Here is a 17,616-nt window from a genome sequence, read left to right as displayed (position 1 = left end):
ACCACCTGTATGCACAGTCTGGCCTGTGGCGTAGACGAGGACAGCTGTGCAAGGGCAGGGACAGCTGGGGTGTCTGCTTACACATATACAACCCTCCCACCAACCAGTCCCACGGTGTGATGTGAGGGCAAAGGTAGGGAGCGACGAGGGTCAAACTGTAAACTATGCATTGGGGCCTATTTCTCCCCCAAGTAACCATATCTCAGCACTGAACTCAGGGTTGTCCAAGAATGATAAAAATCAAACCTGGTCTCCCAAGTCATTTGAAGGTCTGTTTTTCAAAGTGAAAGAATTAAACATTTTCAGTTTAATAGTTAGTTTGATTTATAACCATTAAATATTTAAGACACTTAGACATCCAGAATGTGAGTCTCCATTTGTACTTTTTTTAAAAATTGAAGAATAATTGCTTTGCAGTACTGTGTTGGTTTCTACCAAACATCAACAGAAATCAGCCATAGGTTTACCTATGTCCCCTCCCACTTGAACATCCCTCCCACACCCCTCCCCATCCCAACCCTCTAGGGTGTTACTGAGCCCTGGTTTGTGTTTCCTGAGTCATACAGCAAATTCCCATTGGTGTTTGCACTTGGTGTAACACGGAAGCATACATGTGTTACTCTCCATACATCCCACCCTCTCCTTCCCTCCCCCCACCCAGCTGTGTCCATAAGTCTGTTATTTATGTCTCATTTTTACTCTTATCCTTGACCCTGCGGATGTTAGGACCAGACCTGAAAGAGAAGCTTGCAAGGCTGACGCCAATGTTTTTCTATGGAGGATGAATGGAAGTGGGTCTGTGAGCCAAAGCAACATGTGCCGTGAGCAATCGTGTGGTGGCGCTGCCCTGGAGGAGCTGTTGTGAGTGATGCCCCTTTCCTTTCAGGTCACTTTCAGGAAAGACCACCTCGAGGCCTGCCTCCTTTCCCTGGGTTGTGATGTGATGGCCAGAGAACGCAGCAACTTCGAGAGCTACTCCATGTGTTACGAGCATATATTGGAGCACGTTAGACAGAAGCTCTGCCAGAAGGAGAAAGTATGTTCCCAGACAGATGAGAAATACATTGGGGAAGGTGTGGGTAGGGAGGCCCAGGAGTGACTCCACAATGCGAGAGGTGTTCTTAATGTAAGAATTGAGGGTAAATGGTACTCTCTGAATTTCTTTTCTTGTTGGCTTATTTTCTTGGGCTCTGGTCTTCTCAGCTGGGATGGTGATGGCCCCAGCAACACTGGTTGTATGCTTTGGAGGCTTCTAGTGGGGAATATAAGAGGTGAACAACAAGGCAGCTGGCCCTTTGGAGTAGATTCTCAGCTGACCTTCCCACTCAGCAAATACAGGGAACTTTGTGCTGTTCCTGGTCCAGCAAGAAGCCAGGATCCCTGAATAAGCTGTCTTCAGGATGCACATCGTGGGTCTCACTGATGAGACCGTCTTAAAATGAGATCTTATCCCCAAGTGCAGTAGGGCAACACCTACAGTCCTGGCTCCAGCTGGAGCTTGAGGATCTCAAAATGAAGCACCAGTAACACAAATAAGAGAAGTCTGGAGCATGTTGTACTGAATAAATGTTTGAGTTCGATGGTGCCCTGTTTTTTCCTCTTCAGGAACTGGACATTATACAAAGAGGTCAAAGTCCACCTGAAGACAAGGCTGGTCAGGTAGGCCAGTTGTTACTCTAAAAGCTTTCTTCTCCATTTTTCTAATCTACAGTCTCTGCAGTGGCGAGACATGGGACATGCTGCTATCATCTTCTTGTGCCTCGTCCTGTAGAAATCCCGTCAATGACTGGTCCCCTGCAGAGACATCCCAAGAGTGTGTTTGTACTTTTTAAGCAATGAGACTTTTTTCCCTTAGTTTTTTTGGTGACTCTTGTTATTTTTTATTTCTTTGTTTTTTTTTGTTGTTGTTATTGGTTGTGGTGGTGGTAGCGGCAGGGCGGGGGGGGGTGCTGGGGGGAGGGGTTTGTTTTCTTCTCAGGTCAGGATGCCATCTGAGGAAAAGGTAATTAGGCTAAAGTGTCAAGGGAAGGCCAGTTTGGAAATGGAAGCCAAGACAGTTGAAGTATTTTCTCCATATGAAAAGTGCTTAAGTAGCATTTCTTCTGGGTCCATTCATTTGTCAACCATTTATTGAGCACCTACTATGTGTCTGGAACTGTTCTGGGACCCTTAAACCTTCCTTAGCTTCTTCTGCCTGTACTTGCACAAGACATTCACCTTCTTCATTGGACCCAAAGCAGAATGCCAATTCAACATTGATATATAAAGAACTCTTTCTGCAGTGGCTATTTGGAATTCCTGAATTAGTTCCCATTAAGAAAAAAATATTTCTGCCACTAGGTTGCAGAACTCAGTCACAATATGATCATGGAAATCACTGCCCTGAGAGCCCGACTCACGGATTTGGAGGAGGAGAATCTAAATCTCAAAAAGCAAATTAGAAAAGAAGTCCAAGAAGAATATGAAGCATTAGTCCGAGCTTTGTTTGTGACATGTTTGCACATCAAAGTAAGTGACCTGTGTGGGATGTCTGGACAGTCCCGTGGAGACCCGGGTGTACCTGACTCCCACGGTGGCTGTACAGAGGGATCGATAACAGAGTGGGCTTTGTGACAAGAGATTGTTGGGTCCAATCATGCTCCAGCTCTAGGCTTTCTCTGAAGAGAGTGAGTCAGCGATGGGTGGTCATTATTCTACCAAAAGAGACACTGAATTTTAAATAATTTAGGCATATGCTATTTTCCTCACTCTACTGCATGGTTACTGTCTGATTGCTGCTGAGGCAAGGGGGAGTTCTTCTTCCTCCAAACCCCAACGGTTTTATGTTACTCTTTTGTCTACTGAATGACCATCCAAAACAGGAGAGGGCAGTACCCTGGGCCAAGCCAAGCCCCAGTGTAGGTAGCAACAGCTACCTCCTAGAAGCTCACTGGGCAGATTCAGAATTAGAAACAGCTTTTGAAAACTTTACAACCCTCAAAACTCCCACTAGCTGGGCATATACAGTGTCAGGGAACTGCTGCTGCTGCTGCTGCTGCTAAGTCACTTCAGTCATGTCTGACTCTGTGCAACCCCATCGACATCAGCCCACCAGGCTCCCCCGTCCCTGGGATTCTCCAGTCAAGAACACTGGAGTGGGTTGCCATTTCTTTCTCCAATGCATGAAAGTGAAAAGTGAAAGTGAAGTCGCTCAGTCGTGTCCGACTCTTAGTGACCCCACAGACTGCAGCCCACCTCAGTCAAGGTCCACTCAGAAGAGGAGTGATGGGTGCACATGTACCCACAGCACTGTGGAAGCCTGTCACTGTCTTATGACTTCTGAGCAGCTGTAAGATGGAGACCCATGCCTAAAACAGGCCATCAGGGAGCCTGGTCCAGCTGCCCCACAAGTGAGATTTTCAGTACAGCCATACCTCCTCCAAGTCCCCCAAATCTGCCCCTTTCCCTGATAGCAGATGCTCCCCAGAGCCAGCCCCATGTGGGTCCTTCTATCACTCCCTCCTCCCAGGGGATTCCAGGGTGGTTCCTGGACTTGTTCCATTGAGAAGAGTTTCCACTGAGCCTCTCTGCCTTTATCTGGTTATTGCAGAGAGGATTGAACATTGCTTCTTACTGTGAAGTGTCCATAAAGTACAAGTGCTTACAAATACTAAGGGATCCAAACCAACTTGCACTGGGCGTGGCACTGCAGCAAAGTGCAAGCAGACACTGAAGCCTAGAATTTACTAAGCCATCTTTCAGGTGTGAAATTGTTTAAAATTTTCTTAGGTTCCTTTTAGCTTCTGTCAGATTCCAAGACAAGAAATTCTCTATTTCTCTCAGGCTCAACTAGTTGCACAAGCCCCTGGAGGTAGGGAACCCCTGTTTTATCCCAGGGTCCCAAGAAGGTGGTGAAGCTTATGCTGTGTGGTCACTAACCAAGCTTTCTGCTGTGTCTCCTCGGCACTAACCTCCTGTTTCCTCTCCAGGGAAGTGGTTCAGAGGTGACAGGACACCCCACAGTCACACCTTACACAAGATGCTGGGTCTTCAAGTTGTACTAAGCAGTGAGCAAGCTGTTTCACCATAAGCTGTTAGCCACAGCCACTCAGAATGAATGGGCTGTTTGATAATGATATTTCCGCTGGAGCCTAGAAAGGAAGGCAGCCAGCCTGATTCCTTCCTCTAATGTGTCTATTTTAACGGAGTTCTTTGTTAGTGGCTCATGGATAGTGTCTTATCTGCTCAGATTCTGCTGAGTAAATCTCATAGCAAAAATCCCTAGGTTCAAATTCCCAAGTAACCCTTTGTGTGTGTTTCTGGTGCTGAGGGGGTTGAGGGGGAATGGGACAGTGGTTTGCTTTTCCACCTGTGACATCCCATTCTTCTGCCTCCTTGGTGTCTGACAACCACAGGCTCTAAGATGTGCAGAATGAAGCCCTGCAGATTAAGGACAACACTAAAGGGCTAAAGGGGCCACAGGTGACACTTTCAGACAATACCCGATAGAGTAATTGTTTGGTTGATGATGTTTTAGTGTGAAATCATTCCTGAAAGTTGGGTTTTAGAAGGCAAAGTGACTCTTCCTCAGCTGTCCTTCCTAAACCTGAGTCTGCACTTGGCAGGAGAAGTTGGATGAGAATCAGCTTAATTTGATCCAGAAAGTGTGTGAGCTCATCGGCGAAGTAAGAACAGAAGGGACTGACAACATGAAAAGCCTAAAGAAGAAGTGGGGCTCCGCCAGGCCTGATGAAGAAATGAAAGAAAATCCAGCCAAAGTATGTGATTTCATTTAGAGTGGGGTATCAGCACTTCATCCTAGCGTCTGACCCTGCCGCTTGCTTGGGTTGCATTCCTGTTCTGTTTCCCAGAGAAAGCCTGTGTCAGGCATTTTAAAAGGGCACTGGGGCTCACTGCACAATTGTCTCATCTTCTGGAAGGCATGTTTCTGGCATTAGGATTTATGTCCTTCCGGAGAAAAGTGCTGGGGGCAACCTTTTCTGAAAGTGAGCCTTCTAAGCAGGAGCAGCTGCAGGCCTTGGAGCAGGACAACTGCAGCCTGGCCGCGCTGGTGCGCAAACTGAGGAGCCTGGGCCATTGGAGGCTGGTGGTGCAGCAGGCGCACTTCCGGGGCCAGCTGAGCAGGGCTGAGAAGGTGAGCACTGGGGGAGAGAGGCCCCACGCAGCCAGGGGGAAGGGTGGCACTGGCCTCCCTGTATGCAGCTGCCGCACTGGTGTCAGGTAGCAAGATGGATGGACCATCTTAAAGAATCTGACAGTTGCAGATTTCCTGGGAACTGGTAATATCAGAGCCTGCGGAGGAATAGGAAAGAGCCAGAAGCAAATGGCAAAGAAGCAAATGAGAGGACGGATCAGAGAGTTTAGCACAAGGAAAGGGAAAAGATGGAGTTGGCAGACTTCGTCAAAGCACTGCAAATCTTTGGGTTTCAAACATGATTATCGGTGGGAAATGCGCTAACAGTAAGTTGAAAGTCTGTTTTAAGGAAAATTGAAATCAAAGCACATATCAATAGTGGTTTGGAAACTTTGACTGTTTCCGAAAGATTTTATTTATGCTGATCTGTCACACTGTTCTTAACTGAAATTAAGGAGGCAGTGGCCAGCGGGAGCTCTATGCTTCCAGAAATTTCAAAGAATGATGGATGATGGTTCAGAGACTGCTTATGAAACTGAAAATGTGGAAAAGAAACTCATATCCTACCTTACCGTGTTTGGGATATTCACAGGAAGCTGTGCAAACGAAAAAAGAGTGTTTGAACATCAAGCTAATGGCAGAACGAGAAGTGGTTTTATTTCATCAACAGCTATTGGCTCTAAGGCAGGCCCTGGCTAGGGCTCAGGCGGACAATGTGAAGATGTGCAGGCAGCAGGAGAATCAGGTATCTGAGCTCAGAAGCCCTCCTCCTCCCTCTCTGTGAACACGTTCTGGCCAGGAGACACGGCACTGAGCTGCTTGTGGCAGTCACCAGAGTGCCGCAGTGTGAAGCTGAGCAGACGGGACTGCTGGAGAAAGACGGCCTGGACCCCAGCTTCCCTTCTCCCTCCTTTGCAGCCCAGAGACCAGGGGCAGTGGCCAAAAGGCTTTTGTTGTTATTCATATTTGGCTAAAAATGGTGAAATACTGCTCATATCTAAGATTGATCTCTCTCTCTCTGTTTCTCTGAGTATTTTTTTTTACCCAGAGAGCATCTAGGGGTCTGAGTCTCTGCCTCTAACACCTTCCTTTCATGCTCCAAGCATGTTTTCTATGAGTGTGGTCCAGCCATCAGCATTATGCCCCAAGCAGAGAGTCTTGGTTCCTTTCCTGGTGACCCACACTAAATCTTAATTTCAGAAGTTACTGTTGCTCTAAAGAACTGGCACCAAAATAAAGGCTTTTAAAAATCTATGCTCTTAATAACTGTGCCAACCCTCTGAGCATAAATGAAACAGAGACCTTAGGTTTAGAGAGACAAGAGCTGAGTTTAAATAACAGCCTAGGAAACAGCCTGGGCATATTTTAAGACATAAAATATAATCTGTTCCTTTGGGACCCTAGTTCCTTCATTATGGTGTGCCAGTGTGTTATGATATATAATTATGTGAGGTCACCCTACAAATATTAATCTTCATTATTAATATAATATTGTAAGTAAGGATCGACCTTCTGGTTACTGTTGATTAGAAAAATTTCAGAACAGAACCAAATTATTACTGCTCTTTTTAAACCATCTGCAACCTGGCTTTTCCCAGGTTTTTTTAGAAGTCAAAACAGAGGCAAGATTAGTGCCTCCCTTGCCCACTCTCTGTACGTATTGCATCACCACGTTCTCCCCAGGTCCAGCCCTTCCATTGCTACCACGTGATAAAGGTGTAGTGACATGCAGATGCAGTCTGTAGTAGGAATGACTGCTGGGTCTTGCTGCTGGTTGGCACAAGACAGAACAGAATGGCTGGGAGGTGGTACCTGAACCCAGGAACACTTCACACAATTCTGCCCCTGGGTTTTAATTGAGGGGACAGTTGTGTTGGCCAATGTTTCATTCCCTCTGCTGAGAAAGACCGTGTGCCTTTCTCATTTCCTTTGGCTGTTTCCTCCGCAGGCACAATTGCTCCAAGAGCTAGAACACCGAGTGACCCAGGAAGCTCTCCACAGGCAGCAGCTGGGTCTAATGAAAGCCTCCAGCATGGAGAAGCTCTTAAAGGATGTGGAGCAAAAGGAACAGCACCTGCAGCTCCTTGCTGAAGATGCCAAGAGGGCTTCTAAACTGGGCCAGCTGCAGCAGAAGAAAATTCAGAGAGAACTCCGACAGGTAACCCCAGTGAGAGGTAGCAAGTCAGGGCGCACCAGCCAGAGTGGTTTCCTTCTTGTCACGCTCTCCACACCTCTCTGGCCTCCACAGCGGTTTTCCTTACCTTGGTCACTCCCAGGAACAGCAGGGAAATGGAAATGTCTATACCTGGGTGATTGTTCAGGCTGCTTGTGAGCAAAGATGATGACTTGAGTGCCATGAGGCCCAGAATCTTGGCATCTTTGTCATCCACTTGGAAAGCATATTTCCACATGGCTCTAATCTTTGAGCTAGGAGGGATCTTTTAGAAAATCCTGACAAGTAATCTGGAAAAACAGCAAGTATTATTGTAAGGGAATTTTATTCATGGTGTTTCTGGAATTGTAGAAATAAAAAGGAAAGGCTGAAGTGGTTTCCAGACCCAGTATGTTCTTCTTCGATATACCCCACAGCAAAAAAAAAGGAAATAATGTACATGTGGGCTAATGTAAGTTCCAACAAAGGAGACCACAGAATGAAATTCAACACAAAAGGAAAAATTAAAAAACCAAAACAGCACTTTCTGGGGCAGGTGTTTCACACATATTCATTGAATAAATAAGTCAATTAATTCCCCAGATATATTAGCAAACAGAAATCAAAAGGTTAAATGTTTGACTGTTTTAAGTGCTCAAGGAAGTCAGGGGAATTTTACAAAATAAATGACCAAAACCTGTATCCTCTCACAGTTCAGGAGGCCAAAGTCTGAAAGCAAGGTGTGGGTCCCTCCAGGTGGCTTGGGCAGAACCTGCCCCCTGGCGCCCCGGCTGCTGGCGCTGACGGCAGTCCCCGGTGTCCCTCCGCACGCAGCTGCAGCTTTCCGTCCGGCCTTCTTCCCTGAATCTCTCTGTGTGTGCGTCTGTGCTTGCTCCACTGTTTATAAGGTCATCAGCATTCAATCTACGGCCCTCCCTTTAATCCAGTATGACTTCATCTTAACTTAATCACGTCTACAAAAACTATTTTCAAATAAGGTAGCATTTTGAGGTTCCAGGTGTCCATGACTTTGAGAGACACTATTCAACCTGTTACACTATTACTTTTTCATAATTAAAAACAATTAGGAGATGATAAAAAATAAATTTAAAAAGAAAAAAATGCCTGTGATCTATGTAGACGAGTCACTTTAGACATAGAGACTCTCTGGCCAGGGGACTCTGGGTCAGGGTTGCAAGGGGAGAGCAAACATGAAGTTGTCTTCTGGATGTGGGCCTTGTGTTAGGCCTGGAGATGGTGCTCGGTGCATTCCCTGCAGATGATTAGTTGAACTTAGAGGTCTGGGGGAGAGATCAGGTCTTTGCTTGAAGCCATCAGGGGTCCCACAGGCACTGGGGCTTGGCCTACAAAGTCCTCTGTGAACTGGTTCCTCTCCCCTCCCCGCTTCGCCTCTGACAAAACATAACTTTTGTGAGTGAACTTGCATTATAAGAGGATAAAGTGTTCCAAGGGCTGCCTCTGTTCCTCGCTGATGAAGTTCTTGACCTTCCTGGTGCTCCTGATTTTCACAAGGCTCAGTTCAGCCTGACCAGGAATTTTTTGAAAACTTATATTCCTGGGATAGCTTTGGACCCACACTCTCCCTGGCAATCCCCCTACCCCACCCTTCATCAGTGAACTGATGGAACAGTTCTGCTTCCCAAGAGCATTTCTGCTTCCCACGCACTTTTCCACTCAGGTGAGAAGCCGGCTTGCCCGTGAGCGTAGTGTGAAGCTGGATGCTTTCCAGTGGGTAGAAGAGCTACAAAGTCAGCTTAATGATGCTGAGCAATCCTCCACCCAAAGAAACTCACCTGGCGGTAAGGATACCCTCTCTCTGGGTAGAATAAGCTCCCAGGGTCTTGGGTGGGGATTGAAGGAGGGTACTGGGGACTAATGATAACATTCCAGTGGCTATGAAGGAAGTGCTTCATATTTGTTGAATGAATGAATGAACCTTTATTCTCATTTGCAGTTAGAACTTTCTATTTTAGTTCACCTTGGAGTATTGATATATTAAAAGCTTTCAATCATAAAAACTAGTTCAAGTTGAAATATGTCACCAAAAGAAGACTGAGTACATCACTAGATTCTGAAGCAAGCTAACACCTTAGGAGAATAGAGGAGTAGAATTTGCCATCCTAATGTGTCTCTTTGGCTAAAGTTTTAAGCTGATTATTTTTAAGAAAAAGCAGACATGGGAAGGGAGTTACCCATTTGTAAGAAATGTTTACAGTTTTAAGAGCATCTCTTTCTTCAGTACAAGGAAGAGATGGATGACCAAATCTCTAGAAATTTATCTGTGGAAAAGACAAATCTGTGTAACAGTGTTACCGTCATTTACTGTGCTTTTCCTGGTAACCTCTCATAACTGACTTTCCCCCATCCTTAACATCTTCTTCTGTCTTTAGCTGAGGATGGCATTTAAGTTGAGCGCTTCAGGAATGCTGCCAGTCACTCAGTTTTCCTAGGTCTCGCCCATGTGTGTGTTGCTGTTCAGTCACTAAGTCATGTCTGACTCTCTGCTATCCCGTGGACGGTAGCCTGGCGGGCTCCTCTGTCCTCCACTGTCTCCTGGAGTTTGCTCAAATTCATGTCCATTGAGTTGGTGATGCTATCTAACCATCTTATCCTCTGCTGCCCCCTTCTCATTTTGCCTTCAATCTTTCAGAGTCTTTTCCAGTGAGTCAGCTCTTCACATCAGATGGCCAATATATTGAAGCTTCTGCTTCAGCAATAGTCCATTCAGTGAATATTCAGGGTTCATTTCCTTTAGGACCGACTGGTTAGCTCTCCTGCAGTCTAAGGGACTCTCAAGAGTCGTCCAGCACCACAAATGGAAAGCATCAGTTCTTCAGCCTCAGCCTCCTTTATGGTCCAACTCTCAAATCCATATATGACTACTGGAAAAACCATAGCTTTCACTAGACAAGACCTTTGTTGGCAAAGTGATGTCTCTCCTTTTTAATATGCTGTCTAGGTTTGTCATAACTTTTCTTCCAAGGAGAAAATGTCGTTTAATTTCATGGCCGCAGTCAACCATCTGCAGTGATTTTGCAGTCCAAGAAAATAAAATCTGTCACTGCTTCCACTTTTTCCCCTTCTATTTGCCATGAAGTGATGGGTCTGGTTGCCATGATTTTAGTTTTCTGAATGTTGAGTTTTAAGCCAACTTTTCCACTCTCCTCTTTAACCCTCATCAAGAAGCTCTTCAGATCCTCTTCACTTTCTGCCATTAGAGTGGTATCACCTGCATATCTGAGGTTGATATTTCTCCCAGCAATCTTGATTCCAGCTTGTGCTTCTTCCAGCCCAGCATTTCTCATGATGTACTCTGCATATAAGTTAATTAAGCAGGGTGACAACATACAGCCTTGTAGTTGTTGCTAAGTCACTTCAGTCGTGTCCGACTGTGTGTGACCCTATAGATGGCAGCCCACCCGGCTCCCCTGTCCCTGGGATCCTCCAGGCAAGAACACTGGAGTGGGTTGCCATCGCCTTCTCTGACAACCGTGTAGTACTCCTTCCCAATTTTGAACCAGTCTGCTGTTCCATGACCAGTCCTAACTGTTGCTTCTTGACCTGCATGGAGGTTTCTCAGGAGACAGGCAAGGTCTCTAAGAATTTTTCCACTGTTTGTTGTAATCCACACAGTCAAAGTCTTTAGTGTAGTCAGCAAAGCAGAAATAGATGTTTTCTGGAACTTCCTTGCTTTCTCCATAATCCAACAAATGTTGGCAAATTAAGCTGTTGTGTGATTTTCTCTTGTTAATCTCATATCAATTGAATTCTTAGACCAGCCAAAAGAAGAACCTAGAAGGGTAAAGAAAAATTTCTTCCTTCCTGACAGGATACTAGTGACCACGTTTCTCAGATGTTATTCATAAAGCACATTATGATTCTTGGGTCCTAGGGGCTTGAGGAGTCCTATGGAAATGACAATCAAAACAGCACTCTGGACAACATAGTCAGTGAGCAGCAATGGAACGGAGGCCAGAACCTGGGATGTCTCTAAACTAGCTTCCTCTCATGTAAGATGAGGACTAAGTAAATTCCAAGTTCTCTTTTAGGTCTATCAAAGATATCAATAGCCACAATCAGCCTATTGTTAAGGTCAGCTAGGCCTTTCCTTTCTGTTCCATAGCACAGGCTGGTGGTTGACAGTATGGACTTTGAAATAAGACAGCCTAAGTTCAAATCCTATCTCTGTCACTGCTAGCTGTGTGACCCTGGACAGGTTAATTCACCTCTCTGTAAAATACCTACCTCAAAGATGAATCCTGATGACTCTATGACACAGTGTGTGTCTGCCACAGAGTGTAGTAACACTAGGTCATTGTGCAAATGTTTGTTATTATACTTTCATACATGTGTGTCCTCCTTTAGCTGTGTTTTCTTTTGGCCACTTAACAGTGGTGTGAATGATGTGAGGAAACACAGTCAGAAACAGAAAGATCATTTTTAAAGGTCAAGATAGTTTAGGTTTTCTAGGAAAAAGGCTCGACTTGTGACTTCTGTGGTGGCTCAGACGGTAAAGCATCTGCCTACAATGAGGGAGGCCTGGGTTCAATCCCTGGGTCGGGAAGATCTTCTGGAGAAGGAAATGGCAACCCACTCCAGTACTCTTGCCTGGAAAATCCCATTGACGGAGGAGCCTGGTAGGCTACAGTCCATGGGGTCACAAAGAGTTGGACACGACTGAGCAACTTCACTCACCTCCTCCCTGCCCATTCTTGTGGCCTGGGCCCTAACAGTGGGACTGGCGTCCCCCACCCAAGCCCAGATGGAAAGAGTGTCAAGAGCACCCAAGGGCCCTATTTTGACCAATCACCCTGAGTGATTCTGTACCTCGCACTATCCTCTACAGACTCCCTGGGGTTTTCTGTTTCTCCCTTTCCCCTCTGCCTCCAGCCTAGCCAAACATCTTTTAAATCCTTCTCTGAGTTAACATGTCCAATCAAACTGCCATCTGTGTCCTCTAAGACCTGCGCATTTACAAAGGAGGGCAAGAGTCAGGCAGGAGGCACATGGGGAGAACCCTAATTACCAGGATAGGAGTGCTGCAGGAATGAAAGAGAAGCCTCTCTTTCAGGAAGCAAAGGTAGAAGTTACTCCCAGGTCTCAGCCGCCATCTGCCCCCTTCTGCAGTGATGGGAGGGGGTTTGCATGGGAGGGGGTTTGCTCAGGAATTTCTACATGTCTGTTGAATAAGAAATGCACAACCTAAAAGTTGTGATTAAGTTTTATTTGAAGAGCTTACTAGAGTTTTTGCTGAAAAAAAATCATGTAGTTGAACATCATAAGATTATTGCTAATCACAAAAAAACAAGTTAATGACTTTAGTGTTTCTCTATGTGCAGGAAGATGCAAGAATCTTATGCATAACTGAGTGGTCTTTCATTGTATGTATACACATATATGCCACGTTATCCACTCATCTGTTGATGAGCACTTAGATTGCCTTCATGTCTTGGCTGTTGTAAATACTGCTGCTATGCTATCTTTTCAAATTATAGTTTTCTCTGTGTATATGCCCAGGAGTGGAATTGCTGGATCATATGGCAACTATTTTTAGCTTTTCAAGGATCCTCCATACTGTTTCCCATAGTGTCTATACCAATTTACATTCCCATCAATAGTGTAGGAGGGTTCCCTTTTCTCCATACCCTCTCTAGCATTTATTATTTGTAGACTTTTTGATGGTGGCCATTCTGACTAGTATAATACCTCAGTGTAATTTTGATTTATGTTTCTCTAATAATTAGCAGTGTTGAGTATCTTTTCATGTATTTGTTGGTCATCTGTGTGTCTTCTTTGGAGAAATGTCTATTTAGGTCTTCTGCCCATTTTTTTATTGGTTTGGTTTTTTGTCATTGAGTGTATGAGCTGTTTATATATTTTGGAAATTAAGCCCTTCCTTGTCAATCATATCATCTGCAAATATTTTCTCTCAGTTTGTAGGTTGTCTGTTTTATGGTTTATTTTGCTATGCAAAAACTTAAAGTTTGATTAGGTTCTATTCGTTTATTTTTATTTCTATTGCCTGGGAAGACACCTAAGAAAACATTGCTACAATTTCAGAGAATGTTTGACTATGTTCTCTTCTGGGAATTTTATGGTGTCATGCCTTATGTTTAAGTCTTTAAGCGATTTTATTTTTGTCTATGGTGTGAGGGAATGTTCTAACAACTTCGTTGATTTACATGTAGTTGTCCAGCTCTCCCACCACCACTTGCTGAAAAGACTCTCTTTTCTCCAAAGTATATATATTCTTGCCTCCTTTGTCAAAGATTAACTGATCATGGATGCGTGAGTCTATTTCTGGGCTCTCTATTCTGTTCCACTGATTCATGCAGGCTTGATCAAGGTTTGTTTCTTGAGGACTGATTTCTCTCTGCATCTCTGAGCCCTGAGCATGCTGGCAGCAGACAGGAAGTAGAGCCCCTTGGGAAGCAAGATGTCTGTCATCTCTGTAGCTTCCATCCTCTGTCCAAGCTTACATGGCAGGAGTGGGGAATGGAGAGGGGACTGGGCTGACTCAGGTCATGTGACCAATTTTGAACAAATCACTGAAGCCAGAGACTGAGATGCCTGGTGGGCTTAGGCCCAGCTCACATGGAGCTGAGGGGAAGGTCAGCTCACTCTCTCTTCTTCACAGCAACTAGTTTATCTTATTTATTCTTAATTGAAGTATTATTGATTTACAGTATCATATTAGCTTCAGATATACAACATAATGATTCAGTATTTTTATAGATTATACTTTTTAAAAAGTTGTTATAATACAGCAACTATTTTAAATCTTCATGGTCTCTGCAGACACTGTCCTCCTGCCCTATCAGATGGGAACACCCTCTACTTCTTGTCCTCAGCCTACCTAAACCTAAACTCAGCTGCTTCTCCTTCCTTCCTGTTAAAATGGAAAAGGTGTTCCTTTTCCTCCCTGGGACAATCACTGTGATCAGTGTCCCATGGGCTTCTGTCTCAGGGCCCTTGAGCTAATCTTTGTCTACTTCCTGTCTATACATTCATATTTCGCCCCCATCTATCCTGATCTTGCAATGAACAATGACTTGTTGAGCATGTATGTGCCATCAGCATAAAATCCACCATAAAATCTGATCAGTTGTTTGAGCCAGAAATCTGAAAGCTATTCTTCCTTACCCTGCATACCCAACTAATTACCAAGTCCTATTAATGTGAATATCTCAGTCTGTCTACTTCTATCCACAGGTCCAAGTAACCCATCATCTCTTTCACTTGGTCATAGACACTCAGGCAAAAGACACTATCCATGTTTTGACATCTTCACTCAAAACTGATGAAGCTGAATCAGATACCCATTTTAAGCTCTTAAATTTTATGAATTAAACCTAGACCTGAACATTGCAACCAGAGATATAATTTAACATTTTTCACATTACAGGCCTTGTATCCCAAGCTCACTACCCCCTAAGTTCTGCTTCCACATCATCCAGATACACCCAGCAACACCTTTTAAAGACCCAACTCATGGGCAGCAAAATAACAGGGATTCAAAGGCCAAAGACTGTAAGTAATGATAAATTTGATTATATGAAACAAAAATGTAAATATGAAATCATGGATTCAGGGTCACTTCAAACTTACATTAAAAAATTGTGTATCAAGATCTTATCTCAATGGTTGGATCTTAGAAAATAATATTCTGGGTTTCTCACTAAGGGAATTTGTCCATGAATTATTGCTGAATCAACATGTTCCTGCAGGAAGGAGGGTCTAGGGTTTCCTATTCTGCCATCTTGATGGCATCACTCCTCAATAATAAAATTCTAATGTTGAAACAAGCCCCAAAGCACTTACTCAATTACAGTTCAGTAAATGGGTGTAAGTCAGTACAACACCTGGACATGTTCTCTCAATTTGTTTTTTCAATCATCTACAGTAATTAACTAGCAGTGCCACAGCCTTTGTGTTCCCTGGCAGAGCAGAAATAATTTCAGAAGTCAGCCTTAAAACATGTGAGAAATGCTTGAAATACAGATTAGGTTGAAGTATAGCACATATTTGAAGAATTTAACTGTTTTACCTCTTAGTTTATCGTAGTTTATTCTAAGACACCATTTGAATCCCCTTTCACCACCTTCTCTATGCTATTTTAATAAGTATTACACTCTTTGCTCCACTGTTTTTCAGAATCCCCTCCAGAGAGGTATATATATCTAATCAACACTTAAGAATGCCTCTCCTCTTACCTTGAGAAAAGTTAAGAGGAAAAAATACAATCATTCTGTCAGAAAATATGCCATCCTAAGGCCTCTCTTGAAGCCAATGGTCTAGTTATTGGACCAAAAGTTTGTTGCAGTTAAAGGGAGACACAAACAGAGGGAAGAAGCAGGTCAGGAACATACTCAACTGAGAACCTTGACCAAGTAGGGCTACATTATCAATGCCTACCTTTTGCTTGACCCACCAATCTCTGTGCAATCATCTTTCACCAAAACGTGACATTCTACTATGTCTATTTGCTTCTGCAAAAGCCCTTTCCAAAAGGAAGCGATGTTATGTTGACCTGTATGGGACCACAACGGCTTTTAAGCTTTACTCTATCCCCACTTCACTCCCCAAAGCAAACGTTCCTCATGGGGCAGGTTGCTGATCACAACACTTATGGCTGAGAAAGCTGCTAAGGAGCTAAGTACATTAGCGGAGATGCACTAGGTTTCAGATTTAGAAGGGTTGTGGTCTAAGACCAATTGTTGGCTACATTATCAAATAAATAAACTGTAATAAATAAGGAAGTGTCTTATGGGCCCATTGGCTTGTGTAGAGTGGAGACCACAGGCAAAAAGCCTGAGGTCCAGAAAAGTCACGGAGTCATCTGGCACCTCTTCAAATCTAAGGTCTGACTTCTTAAACAAGGTCTATGAGACAAGTCAGATAAACACAGACTGGGAGGAATTTATAGAGGGCTGAAATATAAGACCACCACTGATTTTCTTTCAAAAGTAGCACTGCACTAACATAAATGATAAAACATTAAGGCATTTATTGATTTCTCCAAATATGAGATCTCTTTCCTTCCTTAGCTGGACATGGCTTTCCATTAATGGATTCATCCCTGACTAGTTCCCTTTATAAACAAGAGGTAAAATATGTATGACAAGGCACACTAAATGGTCTAACCCAGACTGAACCAATGATCTTGGTCTCATTAGTAACAGTGACTTGTAATGATGCTATAATAATTATTCATCACCTTTTAAAAAGGCTCTAATACCTACTTAATAATTTATTTTGCAGGTACCTATTAAACACAAAAGAACGGACCATATCTTCCTACCCAATGTGGCAGATACTGTTCAACTTCCAGCTTTTCAAGTTCAAACAGCTCCATCCAGAGCCCCATTTAGACCTGATTGGTAATCATATAGCCTTTTCCCAAGTTTTATTTCTATGAGCATTTGAATGAATAAAAATGATTCTAAATTCCATTAAGCCTTTTATCTAAATTTTAGCGTATGTGAAGATGGTATGGAAGGACTGAGATGATTATATGTTGAATGTCCCAAGTGAAGCAGGATTTGACCCTAAATTTTAACAGTTGATTTGCATTTCTACATCCTAAGCCTTGCCTAGATCAACCAAGCAGCCTCTTAATATGGGTTCTAGTTACTGATTAGGTGGGAGGACCAAGAGAGGGCATTGCTGGCCAGACATATTTATTAACAAGTGAAAAACCAGGTCAGAGACAAATCTAAGTAAATTTCAAAGCACTTATTTCTATTTGTTTCACTTAAGAGCACCATTCTCTCAAGTCTTTTTATTCTTCCTACAAACAGCAAAACCCTCTCCAGATTTTTATAAAGTCCTAATCCTAGTCTTTTTGTTGAGACAGGAAAATTTATCTCGGGTAAAGGAATAAACATCAATAAATAGATAAATGGAACAGAAGAGACCAGAGAAACATATTAACTATCTAAATGCACACGCAAATTTATTTCTGAAACAAAAAACACAAGGAAGGTTGATGACTGAGATCAAAACTAAAACATCAGCCATGACCAGGTAAGATACCCCTGAAGTTTCTCAGGTCCAAATTCACTCTTCATTGTCTTCTATCAAGTAATGAATCTGGACCCTGCAAACATGTCTTCTTTACCACCAGGCAGGATGTTAAGCTCTGTCAGTAGAGGGTGCTGGAGGAAGAAGGGTTTCTCTTGGGTTCTGGGCTCCTCACCTAGGCAGGCACCTGCCGCTTTTGCAGTGCTGACCTCCAGTGGTGCATGCAGTTTCCTGGTGGAGTGCCGTTGGCATAGCACCTCCTGTGAAGGGGCTCACCCTGGCCCCC

General features: G+C 43.8%; 1 protein-coding gene across 1 annotated transcript in view; it reads left to right on the top strand.

Annotated features, from left to right (window-relative positions):
* The window catches only part of LOC128053312 (coiled-coil domain-containing protein 162-like), a 150,210-nt gene extending 133,451 nt beyond the window's left edge, over positions 1–16,759 (top strand). The window contains exons 30-39 of the mRNA XM_052645813.1: positions 887–1,036; positions 1,606–1,659; positions 2,341–2,508; positions 4,605–4,757; positions 5,000–5,134; positions 5,727–5,879; positions 7,083–7,292; positions 8,986–9,106; positions 14,713–14,837; positions 16,569–16,759. Of these exons, the coding sequence (XP_052501773.1) occupies positions 887–1,036; positions 1,606–1,659; positions 2,341–2,508; positions 4,605–4,757; positions 5,000–5,134; positions 5,727–5,879; positions 7,083–7,292; positions 8,986–9,106; positions 14,713–14,837; positions 16,569–16,691 (1,392 nt within the window). The 3' untranslated portion in view covers positions 16,692–16,759. The remainder of the gene's footprint in view (positions 1–886; positions 1,037–1,605; positions 1,660–2,340; positions 2,509–4,604; positions 4,758–4,999; positions 5,135–5,726; positions 5,880–7,082; positions 7,293–8,985; positions 9,107–14,712; positions 14,838–16,568) is intronic.
* The last annotated feature ends 857 nt before the right edge of the window (positions 16,760–17,616 follow it).

The sequence above is a fragment of the Budorcas taxicolor genome, chromosome 9 (assembly GCF_023091745.1).
Source record: "Budorcas taxicolor isolate Tak-1 chromosome 9, Takin1.1, whole genome shotgun sequence".
Classification (NCBI taxonomy): domain Eukaryota; kingdom Metazoa; phylum Chordata; class Mammalia; order Artiodactyla; family Bovidae; genus Budorcas; species Budorcas taxicolor.
Note: the sequence above shows the minus strand (reverse complement) of the source record. Positions and strands in the feature narration are given on the sequence as shown.